The following is a 27,269-nucleotide window of genomic DNA, read 5'->3' on the forward strand; positions in this document are numbered from 1 at the left end:
AACACCCCCATATGACTCAGACCAGTTTCAGTTCATGGTGAGTGCCTTAAAGGAACAGTTCACCCCAAAAGTAAAATCCAGTCATCATCTCCTCCCTCCATGCTGATGGAAAATCAGGTGAAGTTTCGTAGTCCACGAAACATTTCTGGAGCTTCACAGAGAAACAGCGTTCCCCTAAACAACTGAAGTAGCTGGAGACTTGTTTTTGTCTTCAGGAGTATCTACCTGTAATGTTTCTCAACACAACAAAGAGTTGTGAACAGGTTTTGATTGGTTCCCAGTAGAACATGAGTGAGAACATGATCAGTGTTGGCTCCATGTATCAGTCCAACCCTGATGTTGAGTGTGTGAATTGTGTCCTATGCTGTGTGTTTCCTTCCCTCACACCTTTATGATGCAGAAGGTCACTAAGTGTACTCGACATGTTTCCCTCCTGCTGCCTGTCTTGCTAAATGATGTGTGTTTTCACTTCTGTCTGTCTCTCTCCTCTCCCTCCTGTGTGTGTGTGTGTGTGTGTGTGTGTGTGTGTGTGTGTGTGTGTGTGTGTGTGTGTGTGTGTGTGTGTGTGTGTGTGTGTGTGTGTGTGTGTGTCGCCATGGTGAAGGAGTATGTGACAGTGGGCCAGTTAAATCAGATGTATGGGATGCCAAAGGTGGAGTCATCCCCAACTTCCCCGCTTCGCCAGCCCCTGCAGTCTGGAGCCATAAACCCTGCCTTCTCCTGCCTCACCTCTCCTCATGGCTCCTCCCTCTCTCTCTCTGTGGAGGTGTGTGCTGCCTTCCTTCCTTCCTTCCTTCCTTCCTTCCTTCCTTCCTCCTTTCCTTCGTTTTGTCTGCATGTCACCAGTTGAGCTCAAGACTCTGTCTTTCCTCCTTTCTTTCTTTTTAATACATTTTGCCACTTTCCCAGTATAAACTCACGACAAACACCTGCTTAGAATGAGTATGTAGTAGTTGTGTGTTTAGTGTGATTGGATCTCAAATGTGTCCTCAATGTGTCTTGGGGCCGTTCACACATGTACTTAGAGCAGTTCACCTGTGATCAGGATGCAAGTTGATATCCGGTCTGAACAGAACCCGAGTCCGGAGCTCCAACTATCTGTTGTACTGCAGGTTTGCCTCAAGTTACAGACTCCTGTTGTTTCCATAGATTCACTGTCACAGTTATCCTGCTGTCCCTGCCGATGCTTATGTATCTAAGACTTAGATAGTTGTATCAGAAGAAGTGAACTTGAACAGCTTGAATTTAAGTAACATAAGCAGTGTGTCTCAATCAGCTGTTTAAACTGGATTTTTAAACTGGAACAATAGAAACAGGAGACGAATCTCATCAGCTCAAAAAACACATTTTGGGCAGCAAGAAAACAAAATAAGTCTAGTGCTCTTTTTAAAATAGTATAATTTCTGAAGTGTAGAGATAGTGTATGAAGTAAAGCTGAAGTGAAACATAAAATGAGCTGAAAACTTAAATGTTTTTGAGAGAAACTGGGTCATTGCAGCATCAACATAGAATTAAATAGAGACATGTAAAATAGGGATACAGCAGCTGGAGGGCATAGAGCATAATGCAGCTGACAACCACACTGTTGAAGATATTTAAGAATCCTTTTCAAAGTATAAAGCACTTTAATTACAGCTTTTTAGGGTGTGTAAAACAAATGTTCCTACTCTCTTCCTACTGTCTGTGAATGCTTTCTAATCTCCTCTTGTCTCCTCTTCCTCCTCCCTGTCTCCTGTTCCCTCTGTCCTCTTCTCTGATGCTCCTTCTGTTCTCCAGTACCAGTCTGAGGGCAGTAGGCCTCACCTCTCCAAGCTAGATTTAGAGCATTGGTACCAGGAGCTGATGGCTGGCTCCAGCCAGCTGTGTCCTCCCTCTCTGCCAGCCAAGTGTCTGTCAGGCCGCAGGCCTGTGCTGCAGGTACAGGGCCTTTCTTCTTCCTCCTCATTGTTCCCACTTATTCTTCTGCTGTTTGTGTGCGCTGCTGCTCCTCTGACAACCTTCAACTGACTTCAACACACATGCAAGGAGCTGGATGTGTGTGTGAGAGAGAAAAAGCAGCTGCTTGTACATCAGAAAAGAAAAGGGAAAAAACCTCCTGCCCCCTTGAAGCATCTTGAAAACTGCTGGTTCACCTCTGCTTTGAGATGAAGAACAACCCTGACTGAGAACAACTGTCACTAGGTACAGATAGAGACAACCTCAGGCAGGACACGGCTGCACGCTGGAGCTTTTGTTCTGACTGGAACTCCACTGCTCGGTGTAAAACAAGAAGTCAATTTATGTGAGTTAGGTTGGCCTGTAGCAGAAGTCCTCTAACTCCAGACAGCACGTAGAGAAATGTGTGAACACTTTGTACATCAAGTCATCCCACACAGTACATGAACACAGAATTAACTTAAGTGGGCCTGATCAAAGCTGCTCAATGAAAGGGACTGTTCCAGGTGTGTGTGTGTGTGTGTGTGTGTGTGTGTGTGTGTGCGTGTGCGTGTGCGTGTGCGTGCGTGCATGTGTGTCTGTGTGCGTGTGTGTTGGCTCTTTGATATATTTTGTCAGTCTTTGATACTGAAACTGAAACTGCTGATTGAGCCTTGTTGTATTAATTCCAGCATTTTAACAACACCAGTGTTCAGTGGCGCTCACAGCTCAGTGTTTCCCAGCAGGAGCTTGTAGTTCATCCAATGTGACACTCACATGGGTTTGTTCTCACGCGTGTTATCAGCACTTCTTGATCCTGATCTCCTCATGCTCTCTGTGTGTTTCCTCCCTCAGGTGTTCCGCTCTAAGCTGGACAGTGATCCAGGCCTGTCTCTCCATCAGCCTAAATCAGGCTCTGCGTCCCCTCTGCAGCTCGGAGCAGCAACACTTGGACGCAACGCGAGCTCAAAGGTACTCGGGTTGTTCCTTTTCAACGCTGATGTTGTAATCATGCGAGTGTCTTCTGCATTTCTCCCTCAAGTCCAGATAATTGTTTCAACCCAAGGTGGACCTGTTTTCTGACCTTATATCATGTGTGCCCCCTGTGACTCAGCAGAGCCCCCTGCTGGCGGCCAACAGCACCGGCAGTCTGCCCAGGAACCTGGCTGCAACCCTGCAGGATATTGAGACCAAGAGACAGCTCGCTCTGCAGCAGAAAGGTAACTGAGCTGGTGTGGTTCAACACTCATCATTCAGGAGGGAGGTGATTATATATATTTATGGTGCGAGGATTATAGTCTGAGGAAAAACCCCCTGTTTCATGTTTTCACCACTTAAACACATTCATGTGTTTCACACCACTGTGGATGCATCAAATCACAGAGGACCTTTAATTTTGTGGTGTTATTGTGGGTTGTCTGCACAACAATGTTTTGTTGGCGTTTGCTTGTAACAGTCGCTGACTTTAGAAACAGAAATAAGGTAATAGGACAGTACTAAATATCCATAAAATAAACAAAAAGTCAGGTCAAAGTTCAGTTGCAGGTGTGCGGGTGTTCTGCCTGTGAGGGGATTACGTACTGTGTGTGTGTGTGTGTGTGTTTATAAATGATGCAATGCTCCTTTTCCTGCCTTGCTGTTGTTGGTTTAGTGTACATTCCACTGAAAGCCCAACGCTTAACTCACTTCTACTTCGTTTATTATAACTGACTCGTTTATAGTTACTTCCAGACCGACTCAGTTTTTCATGAAGTATCTTCCACTAAAGTAATTAATGTTTTAACCTCAGTTCTTCATTGAGCATGGGCAGCTGGATGGTGATCTTGAAGATAATGCAGTAAATGGTGGGGTGTGTTAGTCCATGTGTATTTCATTTCCCTCACTGTGCTACCAGTGCTCATAGAAAAGCATTGTACCATATTGTTCTTCTTTGGGAGTGAGAACAGGAACAGTTGGTGTAGCTGAGCTTTTTTCTTACAAAACGATGACGTTTAAAACTACGTTAACAGTGAAATCATGCCATGCTCATGAATCGCCATCTACTGATCAGTAACAACTGACTGCACGCCACATGGATTCCCCACATTGTTTATCCATTCATGCTAAATGATTTGTTGCATTTATAAGCATAAATCAGTCATCTATACAATAATACATCATTATTCATTCATTTAATAAACACATGCTTTTATTACTCATTGCTCATCATCGAGGTCAGTGGTTCCCAACCTGGGGGTCGGGACCCGCTGAGGGTTTGTTAGATAAGTGTGGTGTGTCGTGAGACAGCAGGATAGAAAAGCAGAAAACATTTGCTGCACAAAATCCTTTTTTTTGTTTTTGGAGATAATTCTATTGAAATATCCTCGATCTTTTTTTGATTAACTCGGTCAGAGACAGATGTAGTTATTGACAATGGGGCTGAAGAATGTAGATATTATATTATATTATTTATTCAAGGTGCCACAGGTCAAACAGTTCATGAAGAACTGATGTAGGTTATCATGTGTTTAAACACAAAGCTGTTCCCAAGAGATTAACAAATATTAATTACAGCAACAACCAGGGCTGAACAATTAATCGAAATATCATCAAAATCCCAATATGACCATTTTATCAGATGGCAGGAGCTGCAAGCAGAGCATGTCGTGGTGCTGCAGAGACGCCCGGCCTCTAAATGTTCTCCAGACTGAAAGGAACACGAATGTTCGACTCAGACTCCGTCATCATCGCCTCTACATTATCTCAGTGAAAATGAACTTTCCCACTAATATTATCACTTACATCACAAACGATTTTTTTTATGGTTCAGCCCTAGTGATAATAATTAAAAGAGAAACAGCTGATCACAGAGGGCACACGTAAATGTTAAACTGCTGTGTGAAATCTGCAAGATAATAGAGTCAGAACGATGTTTTTACTGTACACGTAGTCGTGTTGAGTAAACTGTAGCAGACAGAGATCATCTGTTATTAGAGGTTCAGGAGAAGTTTGTGTGTTTGCCGTCAGCGCTGTGCGCTCATATTCTTGTTAATTGTTAGTGTTGGTTGTTGTTAAATGTCATCCTACTCCTCTTCATGGAGCTGTCGTGTGTGTGTGTGTGTGTGTGGGTGCGTGTGTGTGTGTGCGTGCGTGCGTGTGTGTGTGTGTGTGTGTGTGTGTGTGTGTGTGTGTGTGTCTCTGTCTGTCTGTCTGTGTGTGTCATCAGAGGAGGTTCTGTTCCTCATTCCTCAGTGTTGTTAAACGGATCAGAGAAAAGCAGTGTGGTGTTTCAGGTGGCTGCCACCCACAGGTGCTGGGTTTGAAGCCTGAGTTAGTCACATTTGTCAGCGTCTACCGTCCTTTGTTTCTTCATGTCTGTCTGTCTCTGTCTGTGCTGCACCACAGAGCCCCTGACCTCCAGACAGAACACCATAGAGGGCAGCTCAGCAGGTAGACGGATCACTGCGTCCAGGAGTTGATCATTTCTTCTGTTGTCTTCATTTTGTTCAGCGAGATTCATTCTGTTCATCTTCTGTCTCCATACGTCACATACAGTGTCTGAAATGAACCGTCTCCTGCCAAGGGTCCACACACAGCCGTGATCAAACGTCACCCTGCCTGTTTTATTGTTTAAATTTATGATTTTTTTATTGTAAAATCAAGTATGAATTCATCCTTCAGATAAGTGAAGTTTAAGCTAGCTTGATTAAGAGAGGGTAACAGGCAGCCAATCAGGAGCCACTTTGAAAGCTTAACACAGGTGAAGACCAAAGACTGGATGTAGCTAAGAAAGTCAAGTGTTATCCAGAAGCTAAGCCGGTGTGTCAGGTTACTTTTATCGATTTCTCCATCAAAGCTAACGTTTACCAGAGCTGGACACTTGGCGGCTGTTAATTTCAGACCCTTCTCTCTTCATCCTTCTCTCTCAGTCTCTTCCATCTCTGGTGTGTCGTTAACTCCTCTCCCCTGAACATTTCTTTTCATCTTGTCTGCAACATTGAACAGCCTTCTCTTCTTCCATCAATCTTCTATGAAAGTTCCTGCTGCTGGAGAATAAATCTTGCATGTTCAGCATTCACTGAGCTCCTCGTCTGGAGTTATCGACCCGGGCAATTCTTTCCAGATGTGTTAGCCCATTATCAGGTGCACAGCAGCATGGATTTAAAATGTGAGGAACTGGATCGATACTGAACTCAGCGGTGATGGGACTTAGTGGGTTTTTGCAGTTATCCTTGAGCTTGTGTCACTGAGAGAACACATACTTGTATGTGTGGTGCATGGTTTATAGTCTGGTGGTCCGCGGGCTGGTGCTGGTTGTGCATTTACAGGTTCTTCAGTTCAAGTTCTTCTTTGCTAGCATGCTGGTTTAAATGTGGTGATCTCTCTGCTCTGTGGGAAACAGATGGACCTCTTATTGATCGAGTTGCCTTAAGGATTAAAAGGACAGTTCAGCCCAAAATCAAAAATACACATATTCCCTCTTACCTGTAGTGCTTTTCAACCATCTAGATTGTTTTGGTGAGAGCTGCAGAGTTTTGGACACATCGGCTATAGAAATGTCTGACTTCTCTCCAACATAATGGAACAAGATGGCAAAAAATACATTTGAAAACTCAACAGCATTTCAAGCATCTTTTGGATATTTTTACAACGCTGCTGTCACAAGCATGAGCCTCTCATCATGAGAAGACACGTGGTGATACGGTTGGGTGTAGTTCAGTTAAAAGAAAATAGTTCCTTCGTGAAACTGCTCACATTAAGGTCTGTAGATTATCTTCAGTAACCAGGTCAGGATTTCTGGAAAGAGACACTGCTGCGGTCATTATCACCAAAACAGTCTAGAAGGATGAATATCACTACAGGTAGGAGGGAATATCTGAATTTTGATTTGGGGCAGAACTGTCTCTTTAAACTTCTGTCCTTGTTCCATTTTCCACGCTCAGAAAATCAGAGTGTATCCACTGATCAGTACCCTCCTCTCTGCAGGTCAGCAGGTGATCGAGGAGCAGCGTCGTCGCCTTGCCGAGCTCAAACAGAGGGCAGCGGCCGAAGCTCAGTGTCAGTGGGAGGCGCTGCACGGCTCTCAGACCCACCTCATGACCTCGTCCTCCTCGTCGCCCTCCTACTCCCCGATCATGTCCTACAGCCCGGCGCTGAGCCACAGCTCCGTCGGTGCTCCGCCTCTTGTTCACCACTCCATTCTGCACCACCAGCCCCCGTCAGCCGGAGAGCAGCCCTACGACACTCTGAGCCTGGAGAGCTCCGACAGCGTGGACACCAGCGTGTCGACGGGGAACAACTCGGCCTGCTCGCCAGACAACATGTCCAGGTAAACACACTGTCATGGCCAGAGCATTTCATAAAATGCTGTTTGTATTCTTGCAACAGTCTTCTAGCTCAGACCTTGAGTCTGGGGGTCTCACTCTGGCTCAGTCAGGGTTTCTGTGGGTACTTAAAAAGTTTTTTTTAGGTCCCAGAAGTGTAATGTGTACGAATTCTACTTTAAAATGAAATTAAACAGCAATAAATTTCATATTAAACAAAAAATGATGACTGTTCATATCAAGCTACTAACTGATTGAGGTCTCAAAGTTAAAGTAGCATTAAAGAAGTATTAAGATCAGAGTGTTAAAAACCCACACCCACACTAACCAGGTAAAGTCTGTCCACAGGTCGGCTCATTTGTGGACCATCTGTTAATGTATCACAGCAGTGTTCACCACAGCAGGTTCTCAGCAGCACCTGAGGTTCAGATCCCGTTTAGATCTCTCTGGAGTCCAATTCCAACAACAATCAGTCACGTGTCTGGGACAAACTTAATGAGGTTGGTTCTGTAATGAAGGGAGCACAGTGGAGACGGGACGAGGACACCGACTGTTTCATAGCAGCGTATCAGTGACTCTGACTGCTCTCTGTTATGAGTTTTTAATAAGTAGATGTTGTAACATTTCCCACCAATAGAGATAAATATTCGCCTGCCCTTATTGCTCTCATTTGTTCCGATATGTAAAAATGTTTCAGTGTTTATGGCTACATGGCAGTGGTTTACAAAGCTACACCATCACACATGTTTGGGACACAGATGTGAGCCTGAGGTCATTAAAGCTTCTATTGTTAGAGTTAAGGTTATATGAGACATTGTTGTATTGGCTGAACTTGTTTCTATTTCATCTACGACTATGCGTAAAAGTTTCAAAGCTTCATTCATAGATGAACATTTGAATGCTCTGTACCTTTGTTCATTCTGATTGAACCTGGCCTGTCTGCATAGTTGCAAATAAAGTTAAGGCTACTATAATCCTAGTACTATTACAATTACAGTATTTGTAGAATTATTCCAGTGGTGGCTGCTTCAAAAGTCAGAATGTATCAAAGTCTAATAAAATAAGATAGATGTTCGCAACAAGGTTTTAGTTAACGTAACTACCTCAGACCTGTTCAACTGACGGCCTTGCACCAGATGCCGCCTGTTAACAGCCTCATTAGGGCCCTTTTGATCTTCTAGATTTGAAGCCAATAAGCCCATTCATTAGTTTTGTCTGCACAGAAATACTCTTGTTTCATTAGAAAGTTTTAATGCGGGAATTTCTGAGAGTCAAACTGACAACCTACCTCCAAGATTTAGATGATTTTCCCTGTACATTTTCTTTATATAATGTCTCTGTGAAAACTAATAAAAAAGGTCTAGTAAAAAAAAAAGAAAAGGTAGTTTTAACACATTTAAACTCTGAGCTTTACGGGTCAGACATAAGGGAGGTAGAAGTCTGACCTTTTGCTGCTTCACTTTCTTTGTTTTTATTCATCAGGCCTGTTCTAACGTAACACTGCTCCATATTTGTTGGTGTTCAGCCTTTCAAAAACAGCATTTTCACTGCTGTCAAAATAAACCTGCCCTCCTGTTTGCTGCACACAGTGGCACGTACCTCCAACACCACTATTAATTACATTTATATTACCATAATAACAAAAGAAATCTAACATTATTCCAGGAAAATTACTTATGTCTTAACAAAAAAAACATCATTTTATGTTTCTGGGTTTAGTCGGGGCTCTGTTTTATCCAATAAGTATTTTGGATAAAACACTTTATCCATGTTTGGATTGTAAAAAAGAAGACATAGAGTACAGCACTCATTTCACCCCCACACACAGATCCTCAGAGCACATCGACGTACATTTTTAAAGTCATGTAGCTGCTACACAAACTCTCTTCTAACTGTGAATGTAGGACAAACCAACACACCATGTTTGCCTTCTCTCTAGGAGCTGGCCCGGTCCGGTCCGTGTCAACACTGCTGCTCGAGTCCCCTCATAGTGTACTGACAGTACTGAAGCCTCTAATGTGACTTTTTGTGTAGATTTCCTTCAGCAAAGTCTGATGTATTAAAATGTTCAGCTGTTGTTACTGCTGTGCTCGGGGATGTAAAGGAGACTTTTAGTTTTAATGTTTAACACCTCTGACAGACTTTTCTTAGATCTGCAGGGAAATACTGTGGCAACACACATCCTGTCTCCAGACTCTCCCTACAGACACTGTTTGAACCTAACTGATGTTAGCAGAGTTGATATGCAGTGATTTGCTGTTAGATGCAGGAGGTGTCAGGATGTGCTCTCTCTGAAGGCTGTGTGCTAACACTGTTGTTGTGTTTGACACCAGTGTCGGAGGAATGGACTCACTGAAGATTGAGGAGATGGAGAAAATGCTGAAGGAGGCGCAGCTGGAGAAAGCCAGACTTATTGAGTCGCGGGTAAGACACAATCCATACCTGATGATTGATGAGAGTTCTTGCAGTCCTCCTGTCAATAGCTTTGAGCATGATTTGAAAAATGAAGGTTCAGGACAGCGAACGGAGACTTTATTGGCCTCCATCTTTAAGTTTTGGCATCCTGATGAAGAAGCTCAGACTGTCATACAAAGAACAAGAAGGATGTCAAATCAATGTTCTGCTCTGAAGCTTTTCTCCCGTTTCTCTATTGTTACGTGGAGCTGCAGTTCTCATCACTTCAGTAATTTTCACTACTTGCATGCAGCTCCTTTTATAAGTTCTGTTTATTGAGTCGGTTCAGTTAAGGCAGTATTTGAGGATAGTGTTTATAGGTCTGTAAAAATGTAAGGAGTGTATAAAATGACTACAAAGCAACATGCTCACCGAAAAGTCTTATTTGTTGTCAAATCCAATCTCTGACTGTAGGTCCTAGATGCTGTCAACAAATATTTAAATATGATTATATAATCCACAAATATTTGAAATAAATAAATAAATATATTCTTTACCTCATCTGTCCTCATTCAGTACACTGTATACATAAGATATAAGGAAAGTGAGGGAAACACAGATGAAATTAACAGAATTGACGTGAACCCTCTGAGTTCATCACAACTCAGAGCATTAAAAATGTAACCTGAAGATCTGAGGATCGACACATTGTTAAGAGTAAAAATGAGTGTTAGTGTGCAGGATGTTTTTCACTGTCAAGACAACAGTGCTTTTATTCCTGTTTTATTTCTACCTCTTTGGTCTGTGCATGGATGTGTTGTACGTCTGTGTGTGTTTCTGGCCACAGAGCAGATCACTGCTTCTCCAAATAGCTAAAAGGTTTCTGTTTAAAGAGTGGATGAGTGTGGTGCAGCTGCACGGTGGCCAGCAGCTCTCAGCAGGCAGAGATGTACATAAATGTATGAATGTCAAGCTGAGTTCTGGCTGCTGTTCTCTGCGAAGCCCTCGCGCAGATCAAAAAAATATTTAATGAAAGCGCTCTCCTCCAGGAACGAGAGAGCCTGGCTCGCCGTCAGATGCTGGAGGAGGAGAGGAGGAGGAGGGAGGAGGCGGAGAAGAGACTACAGGATGAAACTTTTCATCGGCAGCAGCTCGTGGAGAAGGAGGTCAAAATGAGGGCCAAGAACTTCTCTCAGGTCAGTAAGATGAGATGTAATTGAGTCTGCATGGTGGTAAAGTAGAAAATGATTCAACCTGTCTGCTGAAGACATGGCAGGATTTTACACACATGTGCTGCTGGGGGTGGTGGGGGGATGGAGCCTGTATTCAACATGTTCACAGTCGACCATGTTCATACCAAAGTAGAAACCTGTATGAGAGCATCATCACAGGACAGGTCATCCCTCATGGACAAGATGCCAAAAATGAAACATTTCCCCACATGTTTGATCAAAACTGATCACTTCATTAGAAATCAGTCAAGCTGTGATATGAAATCTAAACAAGTCCTGACGGTGAGCCACCTGTGTTCTGCTGGTTCCAGGCCCGCCCTATGACTCGCTACCTGCCCATACGGAAGGAGGAGTTCGACCTGCGCTCCCACGTCGAGTCGTCGGGCCACAGCGTGGACACCTGCTACCAGGTCATCCTCACAGAGAAGATGTGTAAGGGCTACCTGGTGAAGATGGGAGGCAAGATCAAGTCCTGGAAGAAACGCTGGTTCGTCTTCGACCGCCTCAAAAGGACCTTCTCCTACTACGTCGGTAAGAGGCATCGTTGTTGTTCTTATTTGATGCTGTGGGGTCATTACTGTGATGTCTTTGCTCTGCACTTCTCACAGTAGTTAGAGGCAGGGACATCTTAGCTTCCAATCAGTGCCTGAACCCCTGGGACATGTTTGGACAACGTTAGCACATCAGCCTGAATATAAGACTGCCCTAGTTCTAACAGCTGGTTTTGGAAAAAGACTGTTTAAAGTCTAGAAACACATTCTGGTTCTGTCGGGAAAGTTTCCTCAGACACTGGTATTGTGAGGAGGACACAGTCCTCATTCCTGAAGCTTTTCTCTGATAAAAGTCAAAGATGAAATATTAAAGCAGGATGAAAATCACACTTTTGTGCAGCGTGTCCATCAGTAACACACTGACACCGGTCTGTCAGCCTCCTGCGCTCACCATGATTCTTTTGGTTCTAGCTCCTCAGCAATCATTGTGTGACGGTGGATACTGAGCTGTTTGACAGATGATTCAAAAAGTCTATTTCTGCAGTGAGGATATGAGACAGGAGACGTTATGAAATGAATTTCATCAGTGTTAACAGAACACATTACACAGGAGGTTAAAATTGGCCAAAAGACACACTGTAGACAGGCCTGAAGAAAGTCCAACATTAAAGATGCAGACAACCAACAATACAACGCTCTCTGTAGGATCTGATGTTACAGAACAGCAGGACTCGCTTCATGCAAGAAGAACAGAAAGGTCTGGTCCTTAAATATAACACAAACCTGATTTTAAGACAGAAATATGTTCTTGCATTTGGGTCAGTACGGTGAAAGAACAGTCTGGTTCATCACAGCTGGCTGCTGCTCTCTGTGTTTTACATCACAGTCTCTCTCATGTTGCTGAAGTCTAAGTGATGTGGACAAAATAACAGCAACACTCAGTATCATGCAATCCAGCATTACAGCACTGACATTTGTTGTGGTCTGTGCCAAACAAACGTGTTTCCTTCCATCTGGAGAAGAACATCTGTACATCAGGACGTCTCTGCACAGCTACAGTGTTGAACCTAGTCATATACAACTCAGATTAGATTGACATTAATTTTGCAGCCCTAACTGGGTAATTATTTTATGGGCTTATCTTAGTTTAGCTTAGTTTAGCTTAGCTTATTCTGTAATATAACAAGGAACAAGAAAGGTACAAATGTAGTGGAGTAAGAAGTTCACTATTTCCCTCTGAAATGCAGTTGAAGGATAAAGTATAACATAACGTTGGATAAAACATAAAAGAAATGAAAGAAAAGTACGTCACATTAGTATGAAGTACAGTACTTAAGTAATATTTTAGTTACAATCCATTACTGACTGTGTTTGACTGCAGGGTGTTCCTGTTAATCTGTCCACCCTGTGTTACACTCACTCATGCATTACATTTCCTCTCGTTTGAAGTGTTTGTGTGGGAAACCAGCGAGACAGAGTATCAGTGTCACTGAAAAGACGTCAAAAGACATGAATATAAAGTACCTGTGAATGTCGGAGGTGACAGCTGTAACTGGGACAGGAAGCGTTCAGGGTTCCTGCAGCCACTGCATGGAACGACCTACAGACTGATCTGAACCTGCAGAACATTGAACCTCTGAATGATTAAATGTTCAGTTGTCTGTGTGCAAATGTTTTATCTGATTATTTTTCTGTGTTTTGTTTTTGTAACCCTGTGTTGCTGCCATTCTCAGCCAGGTCTCACTTCTAAAGAGATCTGTGGTCTCAGTGGGACTAAATAACAAATAAGGGCTAAATGTAAAATAAAATGAGGTATATACAATTAAAATAGAGGAGCTGCAACAAGCTTAAGACCTTTATTATAAATACTGGTGCTGTGGATGAGTGGCATGCAGAACATGTGTCCTCAGGACCTTGAGCAGCAGCAGTACATGTAGTATGTAGCGTGCACGCTGGTGTAATTGATGGTGCGCGGCGAGCTCTGGGACACTTGTTCGCTGTCAGGCCTTTGAAGTCCTCAGAAGGTTCTGCTTAAAGCTGCTTAAAGCGTACCTTGTTGAAAGTGAGCCAGGGTGAGGAGGTGTACTGAGATTACTTTGGCAGTAGTTAAAATGCGCACAGCGCCGCGCTCTCTGAGGAGGCTGATTGAGATGCACTGCTTGCCCTTGTCTCTTGACCTTGAACAATGAAGAAGGAGAGGTGGCGAGCATTAGTCATGAGCGCCGCTAATTCTCGTTAATCAACCTGAACCACGAGCTGAGTTTTGGTAATTTAGATGCAGTCAAATGAGATGCAAACGCTGGGCTATTTGAATGCTAAAGAGGTCATTAGCAGATAATAGCTGCGTGTTAAAAGGAAAGTGTTATTCCTCGAAATGAGGCGCTGCGTCTCTACCTACTACTCTTAAGTTGGCTTGTGGAGTGTTTGTGCCTGGAGGTAGAGAGGGGTGTTGAGTTCCCCACCGGTTCCTCACTGCAGTTCTGCAGCGGCTGATGAAACAAACTGCAATGATGTACCAGAGTAGCGTAAGAATGCAGTCAAGTGTGAAAATACAATGAGAGCCCCATCGGTTTAAAAACAGAGAAAAAGTGCTGTGGTTGTCTTTTTCCATCCATCATCACAAGCCATGAATTGGTCATGATCAAAGTTTGATTTCTTCTTTTTTTAACGACCGTGTCTTCTTCCTGTCCTTATTCTAGGTGACATGAAGCGACGCGCCTCAGCTGTTCCAGCCAAGAAAAAGTCGTCAATACATTTTAGTCTTTTAACCGAACTCACGTTGTTTTCCTTCCTTCCCACAGACAAACATGAGACCAAGCTGAAGGGTGTGATCTACTTCCAGGCGATAGAAGAGGTGTATTACGATCACCTCCGCAGTGCCACGAAGGTACAGAAACACTCCTTCTCTCTCATCTGTTTCACACCTTCTTTATTCTCATCTCACATTCTCTTTCATTTCCAACATGTCTGTGCACACTCTGCTCTGCTTCTTTTGCTTTGGCCGGCTGCTGTCACAGAAGGGATTTTTCAACTTGAATATGATGACCAGTGTATGTATCCACACTCTGTGTTCCCCCGTCTCTCCTCACTGAGCCCTGTGTGTCCAAACCATAGACCGTATAGTGTCGTAGACAATAGGAGACAGTTACCAGCTGAGGGGCTGTTGATGCATGCTTCACACTTTGTATTTAATGACCTCAGACAGACGCTCGTTTGATTCTTTGTAGTTTGAATATATAATCCTATAATCCTGCCTGATCCCTCCGTCCATCCCACTGTTCCCAGTTTAAAGCAGTCAAGTGGTTAGAAAACACAGACCTTCAGTCGCTCTTCATGTGAAGGTGCTTGTACTAAACGTTAGCGTAATGAGTCCATTATTAACATTATAAAAGAATGTAAGTTAATAACTTTATTATTGTTAGATTACAAGACATTAATGAGCTCTAAGACACCTGCTGACAGTTTACAGACTGATTCAGAACATAACAAACACATAATTGAGTCTAACTAACTTACCTGTTATATCATTGTTAAATCTTTGCTAAGCTTTTTGTTGCTTTATTAACATTAAAACATAGTTTATTATGTTTTTATCAACTGTTAAATATGATTTTTACTAACAATGCTTTATTAAGGTTAAATCCTTGAATATTTTGTGCTTATAATAACTTATTATCCAACAGACAAGCCTGTAATGCTTTTACCAACACTAATATAGTCTTATTTATGTTTTATTACCTATGAACTAATTCATATTACAAGGACCTTCACATAAAGCATCAGTGGACCCAGGTAGGTTTTATGTGTCTATAAGCAGAAGAAAGGACAACACTTTATAATACTCATCATTAATAAATGTTACATTTACAGTTAGTAGATATTTGACTGTTAACAAACAATGAAATGATTCATAAAACATTTATTAATCAGTTGTAACGGTTTATAAATGCATCTTTATAATGGCCATCCATATAATGTTTATAGATGAACTACACAGTATTTATTAAACATTCATAAAGTATAATAAACATCAGTTGAACAACAACTTTACAACAAACAGTTGTTTACTCAATAGTTTTAAAACATTTCATTGTTTGTTAGTAAACTATAAATGTATTAATGATGGTTATTGTGAAGTGTTACTAAAGGAATAAGTTTGATTTGTAGGCTGATCAGGACAACACTTCCTGTCTGAGACCAGTTATAAACACATGTTCAGTCTTTTTAAAGCTCGACAGAAGTACGAGCTGTTCGATCTCTGTTCTCATTTTTCAAAGACACTCGTCTGTTCAGGAAGCGGTATTCTTCTTCCAGCCGTAGGTGTCGGTTCTGGACGTCTCTCTCGTCTTTATGATCAGGGCTGCTTGCTGCTTGACTTGAGCCTCACACGTCTTGTCACTTTTCTTATCTGCTGCTGCCTCCTCATCTTCAGTGTGTGTGTTTGTGTTTGATGCACTGCACTCTGACTAACTGTGTGGCTCTGATCAACCCTGGGACTTTGATTTTACTTGTCACTTCCAATGTCACATTACAGAGGGAGAACTTTAAAGTCTGCTGCACTCAGCAAAGACAGAAAAACGATGGTTCAGAAAAGGAAAAGTGATGCAGAACAAAGAAACATGAAATATATTTTACAGTTGTCTGGTTCCAAAGATGACAATTTCATGGGGAAAACAGCAGTAAAATCCATTTTTTCAATTGCTTTTCTTTATCGATTGTGGTCCCACTCATATTTCTCATGAGATTTGTAGAAGTCGAGATGGACTGATGTGTTTTTGATCTACCAATTCATTTATGACTCTTATGCATCTTTCCATCTGACTCGCAATATTCCTTGAAAAACACAGACAGTTGTTTCACACACTTCAGGCTGTTTCTCAAACTATTTCCAGAATCAACAAAAAACAACAAAGGTTTTTAACCTCTTCACAAGCTGAAGAGCTTATTTTGCATGAAAATATAAAATAATAGAAAAAAAAACATTTGATTCTTGATCTTGGAAACGAAGATACATTTAATTTTGATAACTAAGGCGCTAAAGATGTCTTTGTGCTAATATGTTCTGTAGAATATGTAGTGGGTTTCATACTATGAGCATCACGGTAACATTAAAACAATCATCAGTCGTTGCGGTTGTTGCAGTGAGACGAGTCTTTCTCCGGTTGTTTTAGGCAGGAAGCGTTTCGCTTGTGCGCCTCACGCCTCGGATGCCTGGAGCGCTTGTGTTGTTGCAGGAGCTCTCTGAACGGCTCGTTGAAAAAAGCCTCACACCGTTGTCAGACTGTCCCTCACTCATCCTAAAAGGAAAATATTAAGTCTTGAAGTAACCATCATCCAGGCGAAGCTATTGGAGCAGCCGGTGGTGCTCCCTGTGATTTCTCCTCATTTATCCACACAGATCTGTTTTCTCTGTGTCCAGTGTTCGATACAGGAACAGCCTCTCGCCCTCAATTGGAGCCAAGTGCTCTCAGCCTGTTGGTTTTCTCTCATGGAGAGGTTTTCTATTCACCAGCTGGCTTTCTGCCCACTAACTAGGAATTTAACAGAAAAAACAAAAGCTACAGATCTGCGAGTTGATTCAGTAGTTTCCTAGCAACAGTTTGAAAGAAGAGCAATGCGGTGCTTTTTCTTTTTTTGCTTTTTTATTGGCTTCAACACATAAGGCGATGAGGTGCATCTTGTGTTCTGTGACCTGCTGTCTGATCGGACCCTTAAGGATCTTCCTTCAGAACAAAGATCAGCCAGCAGTTATCTGATTGACTCTGACTTGAATGTAATGGTAACACAGAGGAAGCACAACTGACGAGAGAACAGCTTCTTTAAAAGCATTTAGTCCATTGGACAACACAGCTCATCATGTTAATGCAGACTGACAGTGCAGTTATTAAACATGAGTGCAGATCTGTGTGGACAGACTGTCTCATCAGAGTCACATTAATAGAAGGTGCCCCCATGACAAGTAAAGTAGTGCTGTAGGTTTCATAAGTGAAAGTTTCAAGATTACTTACTCAAACAAACCGACACTGATACGCCACACACACACACACACACACACACACACACACACACACACACACACACACACACACACACACAGCTGATCAGTTTTAGAGTGTGGATCAGTGTGAAAGCAGGGAGTTGGTGTGGTCTACATGAAAGTGATTCTAGTTTTCTCTTGGTTCCTCCGTCTTCCAGAGCCCGAACCCGGCCCTGACCTTCTGCGTGAAGACCCACGACCGGCTCTACTACATGGTGGCCCCGTCAGCAGAGGCTATGAGGATCTGGATGGACGTGATCGTCACAGGAGCAGAGGGATACACACAGTTCATGAACTGAGAGACACACACAGAGACAGGACGGAGGGCACAGGCGACGAGCAGATAGTTTCGGCAGGGACTCTCCCATCACAGACTCGACAGGCCCACCCTGTTTTCGGTCCACAGCGGACACAGCGCCTTGTTTGTTACGTTTCATTTTTAATCTCACACGTTGATTTAACTATGTAGATGTTTTCACCTCCACATTTTCTACACCATTCTGTTTGGATTGAAAAGGGAGCCTTCGGAGGACACACACACACACACACACACACTTACACACACATCTGTATATAAACCAAATGTATACCTGTCAAAGACTTTTAAAAAGCCTTTCTATAATGCCAAATGGAGATCTTGTAGTTACTGTTTGTTGAACCTTTTGTATTATTTGTTTCCTTTCTTTCTTTCTTTTTTTTTTTTTACTTCTAGATGAAAATTGCCAAATGACATAATGCCAATGTTTGGTTTGAGTGTTCCATCATGACTGTGCTCAGTTTAGACAGAAAGAATTCAATCAAAGGGTGAAATCAATCCAGACATTTATTTGAAAGAATCTTATTCAAAATGTGTAAATCTAAAAAAAAACAGATAGAAATCAGTGGACAGGGCCTGGAGATGATTTAAGAGTCCAGCACACATTGAGTGTAACAGTGAAACGTCTCCTCAGTGCTGCTCTCACACTAAATACTGCATTTTCAGTACGATAAGGTCTCCAGAGCTACATCCTCGTCACATCACTTCACACAGGATAACCAAAGCAATCGGAGGTATTTTGTTGACTTTCACTTTGACGTCAGCTCAGGAGCTCACTCTGCAGTTCTCACTATGGTTCAACTGATATGGGGTTAGAACAGCCGGTACTGGTACTGAAGCTGCTCGTGAACATTATTTGATGCAGTATTCAGTACATGGAAAAATCCTTAAAATAAAACGAAGCACCACTAAAACCAGATTATTGAAAGTAACCTTCAGAATTAACATGTTAGTTTGCTCCAAAGCTATCAAAGAAGTGATCGAGTGTAAATTTAAATTGTCCAAAAATGCTCCCTTAAATAAATAGTTTGACATTTTGGCAGATGTGCTCACTCACTTCATACTCACATCAGAACATCAGTACCACTCATGTCTGGATGCTACATGTGAAGCTAGAGCCAGGAGACAGTTAGCTTAGCTTAGCTTAGCATTTAACACTGGCGCTAGCCTGGGACTGTTCTAAAGGTCACTAATCAACATGCTATAACTCTTGTATAACTGGTAGGCATCTTTAGTTTACCTTTCCATTTACCTTGAATATTTATCGTTCAGACATCAGAGTGACATCAGTCCTCAGATGAAATTCTTAAGAAATCAAATAACCATGTTTCAGAAAAATGTCAAACTATTTCTTTCAAGGTGAAGTCTGGTATTTTGATAAATACACCTCATTGATTGTCACAGTTTAGGGTGACTGCGTCCATCTGCTTCCAGCCTTTGTGCTAAGCTAGGTTAAACAAGCCGCGCCCAACCTGCCTTTAAATAATCTCCACATCTTTTGAGAACTATTATAAAAAAAAAAAAACGGGATAATCCATCCAATCATTTGGATGATGTCCAGCGCTCAGAGTTTGAATCCTGTATATTGGTCTAACCATAGCTGCCACATTCTCAGTGTACTTGTGAATATGACGAACGTGAATATGTCACTGTGTCTGTCTGATGCCAACTCAAGGTGCAAACTGTATGTATCTGTGTGCACACATGTTAACAGAAAAAAAGCTCATCTATTTGCCATGTAGCCTTTAGCTAACTTGATGATGCTACAACACAGCTGGGAAGCAGTCATCATCACTGCCAGCGTAAAGCAGAACCACTAGAGGGCGCTACAGAGACCACACCGACACAGGACCACACGGGAGGAAAAACACGGACTGATGCAACTCTGAACTGTGCCTTGACTATGTGTTGTTATTGATGGCGTGTCTGAGTCCAGCACAGCCTCGCTGGAAGGCTACAAATGAATGAATGCATTTTTAATTTGTGTTTGTGTAATGTGGACAGGCTTGCATGAGGTTTTCTTCAGCACTACGGGGACATCTGCTGTTAGAGGCAGAGTTACTGAAGGCCCAGAGCACAGTGGGGATCAGCTACTTCACTGGTAGAACAGTAGAGTCGATTCATACCATGTATTTTTAAAGGAACACTCCAACAAATTGAATCAGTTATTTATCAGTTTCAGTGTATATATCATGGGGAGCATTATTCAGAGAGAACAGTTGTATAATGTCTTCTGTGGCTCTGGAGGACTGTGACTGAGTCTGAGGTTCTGTCCACTCGTACATGGGTATTTCTTAAAACAAAGCCTTTTCTCTGCGTTTTGGACTTTTGGACACACATAAATGGCGTTTTAGGTCCAAGACGAAGCTGGAAAACTGCTTCCAGGGGGAAGATATTCAGAACTCTGTGTTCAGTGTTCAGGTCTGGACAGGCAGAAACGGACGCTTGGACACGATGATGCAGACACGTTTGCTTCCTAATCGAGTCTTGTCAGTGTAATACGTAATATTGTGCATTGACAGAATGGATGTTATATTATCTTTATTCAGAAATACACAAACGGACAGTGAAAATACAATAATAGAAAAAAAGACAAAAACAGCTGCTAACCATGTTTGAATTTAAAAAAGCATTATGAAGAGCAGTCTCGCTTCACCAATTCTGTAAAATGAAGTCAAAGTAAAAATCTAAAATATGTTCATAGTATTTTCTGCAACAAAGCAACCAACCAAACGATATAAAAGATTTGCTTTGATGGACAGAGATCATTTTCTGAGACGGTGCTAAAACGCTCGTCTGGATGGATATCGTTTCTGTTTTTTAAAAAACTGTGTACGTGGGGACTGTGCCTGACAAAATGACCCTGGTGATGTTATCATCTGATGGGTTAGCTCATCACAACTTCTGATCAGCAGAAGACTGGAGAGCTCAGATAAAACTAAATCACAGGAAGCATTCTCACTCATGGCTTTTTGCAGTAGATGTAAAACAAATGGTGATATGTGAGCACATAGCCACGTTAAATTTGGTTATAAAATCAATAACAACTGATCGTTCATATATTTGTCCGTCATAGACTCGGCTCATTCTATCATCCTGCTTTAATCCCCACTGTGAGCTGAGCTCTGCCTGCATGAAGACGGATAAAGAACTCTTGTACGTCCAGCTGTAACAGACTAGCCGACCTGGCGTCTTTGTGTGTTGATCATCGCATTGTGAATCTGTTTGATTGGCCATGACAGTTTGTAGTTAGCGGACGCCAGGTGCTGTTGCCATCTGTTTATGAAGAGCAGAGGACAAACTATAGGCTGTGATTTATGGAGCATGTGGAACTGGTGTTTAGTTTCATGTGTGGGTACAGTAATAATAATAATTTATGGTTGTGGTGCCTGAGATAGTGACACGTTTACTCTGAAAAAAGACTAGTGAAAAGACCTTAATATATTGTGTCCCCTTGCCTTTACTTTCCCTGCACAGTGAACATGTGCAAACCAAACTATTCAACAGTGGCAAGGCTGTTAAATCATGTCTGTTGATGGTAGATGGTATAAAACATTACTGTTGTTGTCTATGTTAAAGAAAGGAGAATCAATATTGTGTAAAGAGGATGCCTGAATGAAAAAAATATCTTACTATTGAAATGAAAACAGTATTGTATGGAAAGAAGTACAATTTCTACTTATTTTTGTCATTTTAGAAAATTTTATTGTCAGTCAGTTACATTTCAAATTGTATGGTAGTGATGTATCAATCTACCTTCTTTTGTTTTTTACTGGTACAGCAGAACACACACACACACACACACACACAGCTCACCAAGCACTCATGAGACTGTACTTTTGTTTTCTAGAAAGTAGATTCTGTTTCAGACACACAGACACACACACACACACACACACACACACACACACACACACACACACACACAATCAGTACTCGGACCATACTGTGTTATTGGTACCCTGTATGTCTCATGCGTTACTTTCACGTATGAATAATATGGATTTTGTCAAATCTATTAAAAACAGAACTGTTACAGGATGTCGGCTGCTTTTCTTGAGCTCAGTGGGTTACAATGTGAACGTTCCAGTGTTGAGGAGAGACAGCAGTGACTACTGATGCTGACTGATTATTGGTTCATGACTAACAGTCAGAAGTGGGAGGACGAGGACGAGCCAACAGCAAGTACAACACAAACAATCAGAAGGCTAAAACGAGAAAAGGAAAAAAATGTTCCTCAAATGACACTAAAAGCAGGATTCATCCACAATGAAACACAGCTAAAACAAATGTCTTTTAAAGGTGTAAAAAAAAATTAAAGACACGTCTAAGAAAAAAAATAAACATCTAGAATTTTCTGTCTCTGACACAGTGATTCTTCCAGCTGACAGAGGTCCTGGCCGGTGTTTCTGCAGGACGTCCACAGACTCTACAGCTCGTTGATGGTGTCATCTGGAGAGAAAACACAGTCACAAACTACCCACAGACGTCTGCATTTACAATCTCTGTCCGCAGACGTCTGCATTTACGCTCTCTGTCCGCAGACGTCTGCATTTACGCTCTCTGTCCGCAGACGTCTGCATGTACGATCTCTGTCCGCAGACGTCTGCATTTACGATCTCTGTCCACAGAAGTCTGCATGTACGATCTCTGTCCACAGACGTCTACATTTACGCTCTCTGTCCGCAGAAGTCTGCATTTACGCTCTCTGTCCGTAGACGTCTACATGTACGCTCTCTGTCCGCAGACGTCTACATGTACGCTCTCTGTCCGCAGACGTCTGCATGTACGCTCTCTGTCCGCAGACGTCTGCATGTACACTCTCTGTCCGCAGACGTCTACATGTACGCTCTCTGTCCGCAAACTAGATTTTAAGTATCTCGTTTTAAGAAAAATAACATTCACAAGTATTTTGTTTTTGCATTAAATACCATACGATATTGGTTTGTTGGCTGGTGATGTCTGAAACACTTCATGGAAAATGTGAAACTTAGAGAAGGGATTACTTGATGCAAGTGAGAACTAATTATTTAACAGTGATGCTGCTGTGTGTTCTCATGAGAAGACAAACTCATAATGCTGTCTTACGGGTGGAACACATATCCTGCTTGTGTACTGCGTGGCAGCTGCATGGCTGAGCTGCTGCTGCTCACTCGTGTGTGTGTGTTCAGTGTTGCTGCTGCAGCGGCTCCTGCCTGCCCTCTCTGCTTACATGGAGTTTGACTTTGATAAATATCAATAAATATGATGATGTGATTTTCCTTTACCCCACTGAAAGAGCGAGAGAGTGTGAGGGAGAAAGAGAAAGAAAAAGAGAGTGCACAGGACAACAAACTGTCCTTCACCTGTTGTGTGGGTTCTCTTCATGTATGCAACATATTCTACATATAGTTACATATATTATTACATTAAATAATGTACATGGTGTGATGTGGATATGACTGGACCAGACTCCAGATCTCTAGATGACATGCCGCTGCAGCCTTGCTCGACACGTGAGTGATAATCGTCACAATCAGTGATAAACCTGACTGAAGTTTTCAGGTCATGTGCTGCGTGAGGTTTTTAGAAACCATGAGAAGCATTTGTTACAAACTGTGTGTCAATAAGCTCTCATTTATTTGTGCAGCTATTTTCACCACTGATGTTCCTTCAGTCTGAACTAACTAAACTGAGTGATGGCTGTGTTGATATTTCAATTCATGCAGTTTTCACCAAAAGTACTGATTCAATGTGATAACTAACTACTGTACATATGAGCTTAAATATAGTTCAGATAAACACAGCTTTAATGTTACTTACTCTCTGCACAGGGGGAGGTGTAGTCAGTGACTGCCTCATCACCTGAAAAATATCAGAAGCACATCAGATATAGAGCCAGAGGACACGAGAAGAGAGAGGCGACAGCGTCACCATCAGTTCGTCTCAGTGCAGAGAAGAGAATGGAGCTCTTACTCGTCTGGTAGTAGTCGTAGACTTTGACCACGGCTGGCTTCAGGTTCCTGACGGGCTGATCCTCCTCCACTGTCACGCTGTAGATCTTTGTCTCGTCCTTCTTCAGCTGCAGCACAAACATCATTTATAGCTCTACACTTTACTCGCATGTCTGTCTGCTCACATCAATGATGTAACTGAACGTACCCCATCTAGGTAGATGTTGATGTATCCTTCCTCCACGTCCACACGCTTCACCGAGCGGTCGCTCCTCAGCTGCAACAGCGCACACACACACACTGCCGTCAGTACACTCAAATATAAACATACTGTACATTAAAAGCATGTGGGAGTGTTAACACAGACAACAGGTGACGTGGAGAGACTGAGTGTGCAGCTGTTGAAGGACTGACCAGTTTCAGAGAGCTCTTATCCAGAATGTACCCAGACAGCAGCTTGATGTTGATGATGACCATGTTCGTTTCCTCTCTCCTGCCCTGGTACCTGCACGCACACACACACGCACACACACACACACACACAAGTCACAAGTGACAATCACATACTGTGGCTTCGATTCATGTGATGTGTTATCAGCTGCTCCGACACCTTTGATTTTTCTGTGTTAACAATTCAAGGTGCAGGTGTACAATGTCCCACGGTCAGTTCTAAAAAAAAAAGTGTATAAAGTCCTCACACACACACACACACACACACACACACACACACACACACACACACACACACACACACAGTACCTGACGTGCACAAAGAGGATGAGTTGAGGCCTGCTGATGTTGCACTTGGCCATGGTGTTGGTGGAGATGTTGAAGGCAGAGAAGTCGGGGGGAGGGGGGATGTTGTAATGCATGGAGATCTGTGGGGAGACATATGACACACACACACGCGGTCATTATCTACACAGCTCGATATAGTTCACCGACTAGAAGAAAAGAACCAAGGTCCTTCCTTCAACTTCAGTCAGCTGGACTGTGTAGTCGTTGCTCTGCAGGTACATTTAGGTTCAAACTCCTAATAAAATTAAATACTGCTGATTCAAGTTTTACTGAAGCCAGTTAATGTTCGATGAAGCACTTCCACTCCCTGAAGCAGTTCGGACTACAGCCAGATTGAAAGTGAAGTTCTGAGGTCCAAACAGATTCACTAACTGACTCTGAACCTCATCTGACAAAAGGTGATTTACAGTGGAGCAATGAACTTATCAAAGACATCAGCAGCAATTCAGGTGAGATAACCATACATTTAAAATATTTTTATAATAACAGCTATAAATACAAAAAAGTAAGTAAATATATATAAATAAATAAAGTAGAATTTATATGAAACACTGCCAGAAGACATTGCTACTACTGCTGTGAAATGTGTGTTTGCACGTCTGTCAGGAAACAAATTACTGTCAGCGTACTGCTGATGTCCTTCTACATTTTATTCCCTGCCTTGTCCCTGCCTCATGTGTCTGTCTCTGGTTGGCCGTACCTGTGCCAGCACACAGCTCTGTCCCTGGGCTTGGATGGTGTACTCTCCTGGGACCTCGCTCAGCCTCTCCTCCTGGTACAGCAGCCTGGTCCTCTGATCCACCGTGAACTCTTTGTTCAGGCCTCCTAAAGACGTCACCGTCACTGTAGTGCTGCCCTCCTCACTGTAGGTGGCAGCGCCGTACTTAGCCAGAGCCTGGAGGGCCACCACGGTGTCCTGAGGAGCAGATAGGTTAACTGTGTCCTCTTAAAAGTCAGAGGGGTAAAAGGCTTCACACCTCCTGTGTGTGTGCTCCGTCCTACCTGTGTGGAGGAGAAGCCACCGTTCGGGTTCTGCTGATGAGCGAGCCAGCGCACGATGCCGGAGGAGTAATCCAGACCAAATTCTTTCATGGTCGGGCCGGAGAGCAGAGCCAGCAGCACGTAGGAGGTCATCTCCACCTCCAAAGAGTCCAGGCCTTTCCCAGAAGCCCCTGCTCTGGCCCAGTGACGGGTGCCACCTGACGGTCAGAAGAGTAGAGTCATCCGTTAGGAGCTCAGCAATGACTGACGTGTGCTGCAGTTAATCGAGTCTACAGCCTCCAGATTTCTTAGCCGTCTACTGCAGAAGGTTTTCATGTCTTAGATTGGACTGTAGAGATTTTAATTCCCAAAATCTTCTTCGTCATGAGCCTCTCCTCTGTGTTTGTTCAACCTTCATACTACCAACGGCCAAGCTACAGCTGAAACAACCCACTTTTTATTTTCTCAACATGACAAAAAATAAAAAATGAAAAAGGTATTTGTAAGAATAAAGAGAAGGAAGTTCAAAGACTATATTTACTAGAAACAGAAATAAAGGTTAAAAAAGCAGTGAAGACAAGATGAACAATGTTAAAATAACAGACCACAACATTAATGGATACACTGGCGTACTGAAGGAAATCACACTCACATCCTGCTCTCCAACTTTAAAGGTTCCATATTCTGCTCGTTTTCAGCTCCATGATTTTATTTTGTGTGTCAACTAGAAACATTTACATGCTTTAATATTCACAAAACACACGAGTCGTCTCACACTGCTGCAGCACCTCCATCACCCTCTGAATGCTCCGTTTTAGCGCCCGTCTCTTTAAGGCCTGCTCTGATTGGTCAGCTGCCACAGACAGCTCGTTTACAGGCTCGGTTTCTGAAAATGGCCTGTGTACAATGCTCAGTGGATTGTGGAGTGTTTTATACTTTCACAGTATCTATACGACACCTACACCTGCTTTAATATCAAAAAGACATGAACTCTCACTTTCTGCAATATATGGAACCTTTAAAGACATTTCAGGTGCTTTAATCACTTCAACTGCTTTCTCTTTCTCCCTCACACTTTCTTGCTCTTTCAGCAGGGTAAAGGAAAATCACGTCATTGTATTTATTGATATTTATCATAGTCAAGCTCCATGTAAACAGAGAGGGCAGGCAGGAGCCACTGCAGCAGCCACGCAGACTGTGTGAACACATGAGCTCAGCAACGCAGCTGCCACACAGTACACAAGCATCCAGAGTGTCCAGCCTGACACTTCATGTGATGTCTGCACATAAACTGAAACTTTGATCTCCTTCTGTACTTCCATTCCTCTATTTCAACTACTTTTTATGTGCACTATGACTCGATGGCTGTGTTCATGCTGCTTGATGAAAAGTGCAGACATTGCTGATGGTACCTTGTGTGTCGGACTTTTGGTGCAGGTTTGTGATGAGTTTGCTCCTTATCTCCTGCTCTCCAGCCAGAGTGAAGGTGTAGGACAGCAGGGCTTTGGTGTACAGGTTGTCCAGCTGGCCGGCCACTGCTTCCTTGAGACAGCTCAGGCAGTTCTGCACCACGGGGTCCTGTCACAACGCAGAAACACAACGACGACACTGTGAGCAGGACAATATGCATCAAATGAGAGAATAAGGAAAAGATCTGACATTTCTTTATTTCCAGTTAGTTTCTAGACCGTGCACGCAGTTCTAAAAATGATTAAACATAAACATTTCCTCCTGTGGCAGGATCCTAACATGACAGGAACGTACCTACGCTGGCAGTCCAATGGTGAAGGTAGGAACTTAGTCTGAGTGACTTTACTCTGAGTCTGGTGTGAACATGAAGGTGTGAGGAGGGCGAGAGCGACGTCAGACT

The 27,269-nt window shown here is 42.7% G+C and overlaps 2 protein-coding genes across 4 annotated transcripts in view; one reads left to right on the plus strand and one right to left on the minus strand.

The window, feature by feature from the left end:
- phldb1b (pleckstrin homology-like domain, family B, member 1b) overlaps positions 1-21,728 on the plus strand; it is a 76,127-nt gene extending 54,399 nt beyond the window's left edge. For both annotated transcript variants that reach the window (XM_073483701.1, XM_073483709.1), the window contains 10 exons: positions 605-766; positions 1,777-1,917; positions 2,770-2,886; positions 3,029-3,134; positions 6,880-7,222; positions 9,551-9,641; positions 10,661-10,807; positions 11,155-11,374; positions 14,136-14,221; positions 17,530-21,728. In XM_073483701.1, coding sequence (XP_073339802.1) covers positions 605-766; positions 1,777-1,917; positions 2,770-2,886; positions 3,029-3,134; positions 6,880-7,222; positions 9,551-9,641; positions 10,661-10,807; positions 11,155-11,374; positions 14,136-14,221; positions 17,530-17,670 — 1,554 coding nt within the window. In that variant the 3' untranslated portion in view covers positions 17,671-21,728. The remainder of the gene's footprint in view (positions 1-604; positions 767-1,776; positions 1,918-2,769; positions 2,887-3,028; positions 3,135-6,879; positions 7,223-9,550; positions 9,642-10,660; positions 10,808-11,154; positions 11,375-14,135; positions 14,222-17,529) is intronic.
- The window catches only part of LOC141010660 (alpha-2-macroglobulin-like protein 1), a 41,296-nt gene continuing 34,238 nt past the window's right edge, over positions 20,212-27,269 (minus strand). For both annotated transcript variants that reach the window (XM_073483729.1, XM_073483721.1), the window contains exons 28-36: positions 26,812-26,977; positions 25,421-25,617; positions 25,119-25,334; positions 24,380-24,498; positions 24,035-24,125; positions 23,829-23,897; positions 23,643-23,748; positions 23,490-23,531; positions 20,212-22,139 (exon numbers count right to left, since the gene is read on the minus strand). In XM_073483729.1, coding sequence (XP_073339830.1) covers positions 22,117-22,139; positions 23,490-23,531; positions 23,643-23,748; positions 23,829-23,897; positions 24,035-24,125; positions 24,380-24,498; positions 25,119-25,334; positions 25,421-25,617; positions 26,812-26,977 — 1,029 coding nt within the window. In that variant the 3' untranslated portion in view covers positions 20,212-22,116. The remainder of the gene's footprint in view (positions 22,140-23,489; positions 23,532-23,642; positions 23,749-23,828; positions 23,898-24,034; positions 24,126-24,379; positions 24,499-25,118; positions 25,335-25,420; positions 25,618-26,811; positions 26,978-27,269) is intronic.

This window comes from Pagrus major, chromosome 2 (assembly GCF_040436345.1).
Source record: "Pagrus major chromosome 2, Pma_NU_1.0".
Taxonomy (NCBI): Eukaryota; Metazoa; Chordata; class Actinopteri; order Spariformes; family Sparidae; genus Pagrus; species Pagrus major.